An 11,267-nucleotide genomic window follows, 5' to 3' on the forward strand; every position below is an offset into this window, starting at 1 on the left:
TTTGCCATTATTTTCTAAATGATACATGATTGTAACAATGGTTTATACATTATCTAAATTGTGCTAGGTAGTAAAAGAAATTTAGAAATTATTCAAATCATTCAAGAGGATATATATGGCAATACTGAAAGTTTAAAATAAAAGTCTTGGGCATCTATATATTTTAAAATCCATGGGGACTGCTGAAGTAGATTCCACTGGATACTAAGTAGAAATTATATTGTTATATAGGATAATTTAGCAATACAATTTATTCAATGCTGCCATTATGTTATTGATAAAGTAAACAATGTTGGCCACCCCAGTGAGTTGGTAGAGGGATTAAAAAACACACGGCACAAACAATAATACATAGTACTCTCTCAAAACACATTTGTCCCCTATATGGGCCACACATGATAGCAAGGACAAGCAGTTTTTCCTGTTATGAAAATACACACACAAAAAAAAAACAGTTTCTATATATACCTATAAGAAAAAAATAGCCCCCTTGTGATCTCTTTCCGCGTGGTTTTCTTCAGATGAGAGTTTTTGACCCACGAGTCGTTTTAGCGAATTGGATTTTTGCAACCAACTAAGAAAATTCATGCAAAGACAGAACTCGGTTTGGGGACAAGAGAACCAGCTGTAGAACACAAATGTGAAATGTGTTTGCCTTTGTCACTGTCTAAGAGAGAAGGAAGTCTGTGACAAATGAGGGAACTGTGTAACGCTTCATGTTTTCCCTCGGTCTGCAGGGTGACTTCACCTGGAACAGCATGTCTGGCCGCAGCGTGCGCCTGAGGTCTGTCCCCATCCAGAGCCTCTCGGAGCTGGAGCGGGCGCGGCTGCAGGAAGTGGCTTATTCTCAGCTGCAGCAGGACTGTGACCTGGGGTGTCAGATCACCATCCCCAAAGGTAAGGCCCTGTTCACACGTTCTGCCTTTCTGTGGGGGCTCTGAAGTCAGCCACCTGCTTTGCCAAAGCCACAGGCTGCAGATTCCTCTCACGCCTGCCATTAACACAGAATGGAAAGTACAGCTTCTTGGTGGGAGGCTTATATCCCTGTCTGTTTGGAAAGACATGTCCAAGCGGGACAGTGTACATGCCAGCTAGTTAAAACAAGCAAACACACCAACAAGCAAACAAAAAACAGTTAACTGAGAAAATCTCAAAAGTCTTCGTGGCTTGACATTAACCAAGGAGAAAGCTTACCGAGGGATCAACGAAAAGGTCTGGAGGAAAAACTGGGCCTATCTCAGTTTGATTTCAAAATGAGCATCTGAGAAGAGTGCCTCAGATCTTTTAAGCTTGCAGGTTTGAGCTCATGCAAACAGAGAATCCGGGATAGCAGGGATGTGAACTTCTTTTGCAGCCAGTCTTTCCTGGTGTGCCTGGGCACGACTTTGCTGCTATGACACTTGCGCACAGGCACACCTGCTTGCTAGTGTTTTGACGTAGGGCCTGGTTCCCATTAAAGCTCAGAATGGGGCACCTGAATTCTTGTAGTTCATAGAAGTCTCTCTCTGAATGGTTGTCGTAATCTGTAAAGGCAGTTTTTATATTTGCATGAAGCAAAAAAATACAGAATTGAATCCATAATTCATTATGCAGATTATAGTAAGCTTTTTCATAAGGAGTTTTGACTAATGTGTTTGAAATAAAAGCAAAAGTAGAATGAGGACAGCAAGTTTCTGAAAGATAGACATGTTGTGAATATTTATCCATTAGATAATAAGTCCATGAATACATGTGTGTCATAGTTTATCTTAAAGTTCCCCAGACGTTCATATGTTGAAGGCTTTATCCCTATTGCTGAGGTATGGTTTTAGGAATGTGATTGGATCCCAAGGGCTCTGACATTTACCAGTAGGTTAACCTATGCAATGATGACATCTATAGGATGAATGTGGCCTCTTAATCCCCAGGCAAACCCCCAAACAGAAGTTCTAAACAGTGTCAGATTCACTATGAGAATAAATTCCCCAAGGAAAATAAACACAGCATCCAGTGTCTGGAACCGAAAGAAATAATACCATTCCTGATAAGACAGGAGACTCATTGGGCATAAAAACCCATTCAAACTCACATTTCCGTTTCCTGTCACTTTTGGGGGTGATTGTGTGGGATGATTTGTGGAGACTACAGCTTCCTGGTCCCAGATAAAGATACTCTGGCATACTCTATAACTTCAGAATTCTTCGGAAAGAAGGAAGAAATTGAGGTTCATGGGGGTTGGGAAGTCATTGAGACCCTGAGATAATCCCCTACAATGAATTACAGTGGAGAATTTTACCTTGGGCTAGAGCCATAATGACTATTGGTTATATGGGCAAATATTCAGGTGAGTTAGAAGAAGGGAGAGGACCATGTGGAATTTCAGTTCATCTTGCTTCTGCTCTTCCAATGAAGTCAGATGCAGTTTTATCTAGGAGTAAATATGGAGAGGAGGTCTTAGAAGTCTCAGAGAGAGAAAGAATAATGGAAGAAATGGGTTCTCTAATGGACCAGCAATAATGCTGGATTTCAGAGAAGTTGAAGATCCATATGCAGTTAGTAGCTGGAAATTTCAAATGTGAAACAAACTTCCTGACATTTAAGCATTGTTAAAATAAATATGCTTCATTTTTTATTTAAATCCCTTAGCCATAGTTAATCAAAGTCTCCTTCAATTAATTTTAGAATGGAGTGTAACGAAAGGAGAAAGACCCATAACTAATTTAAAATGTGTGCATAATCTGCAGTACAATGACACTCAAAAGATGCCTGCATCTTAAACCTATGATTAACATAGTATCCCACAGGACAGGAAGAATCTTGCAAATTTAGTACAGTAGCATCCTTGAGATAAGGTAATTCTCTGGCCTTGTCTGAAAGGGCCCAGACTAATCACACAAAAAAATTGTAAGTGAAGAAACTTTCCCAGTCGTAGTTAGGAAGGAAAGGATTGTGGAAGAAAGGTCAGAGAAGTGAAATGCTATTGGCTTTGAAGATGAAACAAAGGAGCCATAATTAAAGGGACATATGTGGCCCTGGGAGATGAAAAAGTCACTGGAATAGATACTCTCCTGAAATGCCCCAAAGGACTCAGTCCTTCCGACACCTTGATTTTAGCTCACGGAGATCCATTTCAGATTTTTAACTCCAGCATTGCAAAGCAATAAATTGGAGTTGTTTATTTCTAAGTTTGGGATCATTTGTTAACAGCAGTGTTAGAAAACCAAAATATTATCCAAGGGAATCATTAAAATAAGAGAATATGGGGTTTAAGTGAATATGAATGGAAGTTAGGGCGTTTGCTGTGGTCAGTAATACCAATATTCAGATGTCTGAGGTAGGAAGATTGTGAGTTCAAGGCCAGCTTGGGCTACCTAGCAAGCTCCTGAATCAAAATAGGGGAATAGCAAACATTTTTTGTTGAAATAAATAATCAATAATATAAACATGCCAACTATTCCATAAATAATCTATAAACAGAATGTGATTTCAAATAGTAGCACCAATGTTAATTTTGGAACTTTCACAAAATTGGTCTGAAGATAATTGAAGTCTCTAATTGTATAAATACAGTCAGGGAGATCTAATCAACCTAACAGATTATCCTTGCTCATTTGTTAAAGTTTGCCATGAAATTCAAGCAATTAAAAACGTACTACAACTGATGCACAAAAAGTGGTAAGTAAGTAGGAGATAACAGTTAAAATGAATCAAAACATGTATGAGATTCTATTATATGACAAGCATGTATTGTTTTTATTATTAGGGCAACTTATAGAATGTTGTTATTTTGAGGCAATGAGACAATCACTGAAGAAATAAAGTTGGATTGTGACCAGAATGAGTTGATGTAAAAGAAAGATTTGAATATAAAAAATGAAAGTATAAATGGATAAGAAAACACTAGGGAATATCGTTATATTATAAAGGGACCACTCAGAAAACACAGAGAGGAATAAAACCCATAACATAAAAATCAGAGGGCTGGGGAGATGGTTCAGTAGGTAAAGCATTTGCCTCAAAATCATGAAAACCTGGATTTGACTCCTGCTACCCATATAAAAGTCAGGCATAATGTCGAGGAGGCATGAACAAGAAGACTCTAGGAGTTTTCTAGCCAGTCAATCTAGGCAAATATGAACTCCATTTTCAGGAAGAGACCTTGTATTTAAAAAGTAAAATAAGGATGAGGGTGGTTGAGAAAGATGCTCAAGGCTAACCTCTAACCTCCACATACAAGCATACGCATGTGCATGCAGACTTGCTCGTGCATTCTACTCTTAAAAATAGAGTCATTTGTGTGCCAAATAAATACATACAGTTTTCATCACACATTTGCTGAATTAGATGTTAACTGATAACTTAAAATGAAGTAAACAAATCTAGATAAAATGCAAATAAATTACACGCAGCTCACAGAAAAATGCAATAAATATAAACGAATTAAAAGGCACCATTATATTTATTGGAGACATACAAGCTCAACAGTAAGATTGTTTTCTCAAACTGTCACAGATCCAAAAAGTTGGATACTGTATTTCATAGGTAAATGGATGTTTTTCATACACTTTTGATAGGGGTACAAAATATTGAATTCCAATTTGACATTCGAATTTGAAAGGGCACATCAATTCTTCTGACAACATTGGTTCTATCTAATATACTCAATGAATTAGCTAAGCGAGGCTAACAGCTTGATGATGCCTTTCAAAAAATGTCTTTTTTTGCTCAAGCATCATTCAAGGGAGATTTGTCAAAGAAACAAGAAAAGTTGATTCTGCTCCACGCAGCTACACAGATGCAAGCTTCTTGCATCCTGTGGCCTGTCCCTTCCTTATATTTACTGATCTGGTAGAGCTTAAAAATACTAAATAACCAATGCACATTTTCATAAGCTTTATAAAAATGAGATTGCAGCTTCTCAATATAATATTTAAGATGCAGCAGCTTTAAAAAAGCCTAGAGAACATAAAGAAATCTTTAGTGGCTTTCATCAGAGAGTTTCCAGCAGTAGTAATATTTATCAGGTTTTTCTCTATCAGACATAGAGGGATTGCCACTATAGAAGCAACCAGGAATGATTTCTGACTGTTCAGATCACTACATTTGCGGGGTCTCTTTAATCAGACTAACGAGTCTATAAATAACACAGATTTCACTTGCAGAATCAGGAAGCATATATGGAAAGATTTTAAATACCATGTAGTATGTTACGTTTAATGAATATTTGATAGCTTCTTAGTAGCAGTGGTCAAAGCAGGAGTTGGCAAGTGAACTAGAGTGGGTCCAACCTAAGTCCCAGCTCAGGTTTGTAAACTAAGTTATATTGGAAAATAGACATGTTCATTCATTTGCATAGCATGCATGACTGCTTTTACTTCACATCACAGCTGAGAGGTTATAAAAAAAACTAGAGAGATGGCTCAGTGGCTTAGAATGCTTAGTGCTTTTTCAGACTACCTGAGTTCAGATTCCAGCACCTATGTCAGGTAGCTCACAACTGCCTATAACTCCAACTCAGGGGGATCTGACCACTGCTCTAGTCTCTGTGGGTACACACACACAATTGGCAGATTCTGACAATACACTTGTATTTGTGACATTTGTGTTGCTTGGTCTTCTTGTGGGACTCCTAACCGCGGAAGCAGGAGCTGCCTTTGAATCTTTTGCTGACTTTTAGAAATCTATTCCTTGTATTAGTTTGCCTTGTCCAGCCTTAATATAAGGGGAGGTGCTTAGTCTTATTGAAACTTGATATGGCATGTTTTGCTGATATCTTTGGGAGGCCTGCCCTTTTCTGAATTGAAATGGAGGAGGAGGGGTGGATGGGGGTAGACAGGAGGTGGTAAGGAGGAACTGGGAGGAGAGGAGGGAGGGAAAACTATGACCAGGATGAAAATAAATAAATTAATTAAAAAATAAAACCAAGCTTTAAGAAAAGCCCAATAAAATAAAACTAAAATAGCAGAGTTGATAAATATGATTGAAATATATAATGTTCTTGTATGGAAATAGCAAAATGAAACCCCTTATTTTGTACAAGTAATCTATACTATTATCAAACAAAACCATATCTTATGTGCAGTAATAATGGCTATTTGAGCCTTTATAGGAAAAAAATGTTGATGCTTAGTTGAAGGTAAAATGAAAGGAACTAAGTGATTTTTTTTTCCACAATCAGTATAGGATATTACCGTAGGTGGGGTGGCTTAACCTCATTGTATTTAAGTTTTTAAATAGAAATCCTTTCATAAGAAATAAATTGCATATTCATTTTCTTAAATTAATTTGCTTAATTTGTAATTTTTATTTCCTTTCATTCTTGTTTCAGTTAATATCTGGTATAGGAATTGAGAAAGCTTTTGCTTATGAGTTTTAAAAATGATATTAAATAGTTAATGGTTTAAGAATCTGAAGACAATAGTCTAATAAAGACTGTTCCAATTTTTTTTTAAAAAAGCACCGTAACACCTCAAAATGGCTCAATTATCTGGCCACCTTATAAAGCATATCTTTGTCATTATCCTTTACAAAACCCAATAAGCAACTCAATGAAACAACAAAAATGTGTGTTCTTGGTATGCCAAGAATACCGTGGCTGCTTTCAGTTTGTGACTTACATGTTGATTTAGAAAGTTAGAGTAACATGGTAGATAAGAGAAGAAAAGTTCTTTCAGTAGTTCTCAAGTTATGGGTTGTGCCCTCTTTAGGGGTCTAACAATCGTTTCACAGGAGTTACTTAAGATCATCAGAGAACACAGACATTTATACTACAATTCATAGCAGTGGCAAAATTACAGTCAAGAAATAGCAGCAAAAATAATTTTATGGTTGGAAGTCACTGGAACATGAGGAAACATATTAAAGAGTCACAGCCTTAGGAACGTTGAGAACCAATGGCTTAGCTTGTCATGTAGTAATCTGGATAGCAAAGGTCTCCTGCCCTGTGTTATGCTATCTTTGCTGAAAACATCCAGGTGTGATGTGTTCAATCTCCCTCTAGAAATTTCTGGTGTGCATAAAAACCAACCTGTATCATGGACCAGAATCCACAATCTGAAAAAAAAATCCAAAGGAATCAGCACTACCAAATTTGTATGACTTCTAGGCTTGGAAATCCTCAAAGAGGGTTTCTGCTGCAAGGAGTCTTGGAACTAATGGTGCCTTCTTTGTGTCCACCATCCTTTCTGTGGTCCTCCCACAGAAGCTCATTACTTCTCATGGGACTGGACTATATATCATTTCCCTTTGAATCTAGAACACCAGATACAGGGCACAGTACACCTGTAAGTCTGTGAGAAGTGAGTGAATGTGTGCATTCTATTCTTTAAAGTTAAGCTTATCCCTTTACTCTTCCCTACCCTTGCAAAAAAAATCTATCACCCTTCTTTCTTCTTCCCTAATATCTTCAGGAATGGGTTTGAAGTTACCTTAATGATTTCCTGTAGATTTGCCCTGTACTCATTTTCCAACTTTAATTGATGGTCTCATGGGTTAATGTGAGGTTTAAATGTAGTAACAACCACAATGAGTTGAAAGCATCTCCTGGCATCTCATACATTCTCCATAAAAGCTATCCATATCCATCAGCATAATTATCATTGTCAACATTGCTCTATCACTTTGTCATGCATCTGCCCTCAACCCTATATCTCATCTTAATTATAGTCATGAGCCTATGTTTGCTTTCTTTAATTCAGGATTTCTACACTGTTCTATCACACCTAAAACCACCAGAGTAATCATCAACCATGAAGCTTCTACTTTATTGGGAAAAAAAAAAACAGTCTCAATGTTTCCTGGTGCCTACTTATCTCACTGTTGAAATGGTTTATAATACTATTTACTACAAAAGAAGAAACCCATTTAGATAACAGTCTATGATGATGGTGATGAACCAAAGATTTAAGTTTATGCTCTTGGAACAGAAAGATTTTAACATTTGTCTAAAATCTACATTGAGTAATAAATACACTCTCTATGTCATCCTGGGAAACACATGAACCAAACAGTGCTCTCTCTATCACAGATAAACTTAAATACTTACTTCTTATAGAGTTCTCTAATATCCACTTCTCTTGAATTGTGTGTCTCATCCTAACGTACATTTTCCTGGTTCAATGTAGATTTATGCCCTACAGTTTGACCATCACACATTTGTAGAAAGCAAATAGAAGGGAGAACAGGGAATCGGGAGGAAAATAAGAAAAATATCAATGTGGATAACTTTTAATTGTTCTTTGCTGTGATTCTAGGGGACTGGTAAACCAAAAGGAACATTTTATTTCTGTAGTGCTAGGTAAATGAAGCTAGGGCTAGAACCATGCCCTCAGTGGGAGCGATACCTGTGAGACTTTCCATATGTCTTCCCACTCTCTTTAGTAGTAACAAGCTTGGTACATAGCCCAGAAGAGATAGATATGTAACCCACCGAAGATAAAGCAAGAAAATATGGAAATTCATCGAATAAATGAAGCATAAAACTAGCCTGTTTTTAAGTTACTTATAAAGTAAATGAAGAGTTCTTATTTAAACCATTTTATTGGAATTCCATAATTTTTATCTAAGTGCATTTTAACAATAGATAATCCAGATTCTACCCTAAGATGTGTTTTTCTACTTTTAGGTCTAGCAGACATGTTATGTAATGCCCAGAATATATATGAAAAGATATTTTCAGAAGTGTTGGTTCTGTATATATTTGGTATTTGAAGTATGCATATATGTGCGCATATGTGTGTATGTATGCATGTATGTGTATATGTACCTTAAGAGAGAGAGGGTAAAGGATATCTTTCGCTGTGGGCTTTACCTATCGCCTGTGGACAGCACAGAAAATTAAAGAAAGAAGTGAAGCAGTATAGAAAACTCTCTGGGGGGTGGATCACTCCCACAGATTGTCCCTAGCTGTTTAAGGTATGTTCCTAACCTTAGGTTTATTTTCATATCTCTATATGGCTAACCATGTCCAAAGCTATCCTTGTCCTCTAAGTGCCCCAGGTCATTAAACAGAGAAAAGGCAAATCTATAAAGTATATTAAAATATTAACTCTGATCAAATTGCCTTTAGAAGCCCCATTTAGAAAGAAGCTGACTCTTCTGTATACTCCACTAAAGGCCAAGAATGACAGGTAGTTTCTTGAAGGTGTTTTTGTAACTTTCCTCTTGGATGCTTTTCATAAGAACTGAAGACCTTTGTCATGTCGTATATAGTTCTCAAGTACGTGCTCCTGTATGACTCAGTACCAGTAATGAGCAGGTGCCTGATTTTTTAAGCCACATGCTTTGTTCTATAGTATTCACAGATAGTCTTTCATGTTCTGAGACAATATCTTTTTCCAACCAATTCTTTGTCTCTACTGTTCACAATAACACACATCTATACATGTGTGCTGGAGCATCACCCACCATTGGACAAAGTCTTGACATCTTGAACAAAGTTCTCATCACTGAAGTTTCTAAAATATTCTGGCATCTTTCAAAGATTCTAAGGCTGCCTTGTTCTCTACGTTGTGATCGCTGCCTACAGTAAACTTGATAATTGCAAACAATGCTCCATCCTTGAAATATGATCAAGATTTTCCATACTTATGTGGAGTTCATGGGTAAAATAAAATCAAATAAGTATCCATTAAAACTAATTGCTGTTTAACTATTTAAACATTTTAAAACATTTGAGATCAAAGTCTCAAGATTATTTAATTTTTTCTTACTTAGTATTTACAAGATGTTTACAAAGAGAAAACTCTGGAAGAATAAGTTTAAAAACTTGTTGTTTAAGAGTTTCAAACTATAGCTCATGAGCCACCAGCTCAATGCTTGTTTGTATAAATAAAGTTTTATTATTAAAACCCAGACATGTCCATTCATTCCTTTACTGTCTGTGACTTCATTTTAAGGCTACAATGATGGAATTAAGTAGGTTCAACAGGAACTGGGTGGCTCACAGAGTTAAAAATATGTTTACTGTTTTGACCTTAAAAGGAAAGTCTTGACAACCTTTGATTTAAATTGTTACTATTAACTTGATATAGTAATTCATAGCTACTATCTGAGTAGTTCAACTATCCTATTCTATTCAGTTTAACTTCTTCGTTATTTGAATTTGATTTTGTAATTGGGTGGTTTTGAATGGTGAGAACTTTATATTCTCAGATTTTAGTGTTTATACATGTAAATAGATTTTTTTTTCCAAAATGAGATAGTCACTTCTTTAGTAGAACTAAATACAAAAGTAATGCTTAATGAATTTCTTAAGCAACTAATGTCACCATATACTCATATATATGTAAGTAGTGTGCCATATATTTATAGACATATTAATAGTGTGTTGAATAGATGATTTTAATAAAAAGATAATCCCCAATATGGATTAATTATGATTTTATTAGTACTATCTGATTTTATGGCTGGCAAGATAGAAACATTTATCTGAAAAGGGTTGCCTATTTATAGATTTAGATTTATTGGCAATCTGACCTCCCTCCTTCTACCTACCATATGTCAAATACACACAAATTCAAAACATCTGTGTAAGTAGACCCGGCATGACATGTCTGATGGGCCTAGAAGTAGAAACTCACAAAACTCCCACTATTAAGATCTCCCCCTATTAAGATTCATTATTTACAAGTTACAAAAGCTCAATTAGAAATCGTTTAAAGTAGTATCTAACTTCATGAAGAGTCCAGGGATAAGCTACTTCCACGTCTTGAGTGGCTTTCTATTGTTGCTGTTATCAGTGGAGCCCCTTGCTGCTCCGCTGACTTTCTTCATCATCTTGGAATGGCTGCAGCAACCTCTGGCATTCTTATGCTTATAGGAGCATCAAATGATCAGGAAGGGTACTGACTTCCCAGGGAGGGTTTTTTTAAGAAGGGAGAAGCATTTCCACTATTGTCCCCCTAGTAGACTTCTCTCCCTTCTTACGCCCAAGAACTGAAATACCTTCAGGTTCCTAACTGGGTACTGGCAATCAGGACTATATCCTAGGGATTAGCTTGAATTTATAGAGTGTTTTGCCGAGGCTGGAGTGAAGAATCATCCCAGGAGGCATGAAGTAACAAAATGGGGCAAGGATGAATTAGAGAGAGTGGAGGAAAGAAGGTAAACATTGATTTGGTAATGATATCATCTAGCTCTGCATCCAGGTGATGGGGAAGAAATTGGTCTAAATTTTTATACAATTGTGTCATCTTTCCAGTTACTCTATCTAAGAGAGTTATTTTTTTTTATTTTACTCTATATTTTATTTTATTTTATTTTTGAATTTATTTTTTTTAATTTTTTTA

General features: G+C 36.4%; 1 protein-coding gene across 7 annotated transcripts in view; it reads left to right on the forward strand.

Annotated features, from left to right (window-relative positions):
• Arhgap6 (Rho GTPase activating protein 6) overlaps positions 1-11,267 on the forward strand; it is a 508,986-nt gene that overhangs the window by 415,728 nt on the left and 81,991 nt on the right. For all 7 annotated transcript variants that reach the window (XM_050121031.1, XM_050121029.1, XM_050121028.1 and 4 more), the window contains one exon: positions 738-897. In XM_050121031.1, the coding sequence (XP_049976988.1) occupies positions 738-897 (160 nt within the window). The remainder of the gene's footprint in view (positions 1-737; positions 898-11,267) is intronic.

This window comes from Alexandromys fortis, unplaced genomic scaffold, assembly GCF_014885135.2.
Source record: "Alexandromys fortis isolate MF-2015 unplaced genomic scaffold, M_Fortis_MF-2015_v1.1 scaffold_192, whole genome shotgun sequence".
Lineage (NCBI taxonomy): Eukaryota > Metazoa > Chordata > Mammalia > Rodentia > Cricetidae > Alexandromys > Alexandromys fortis.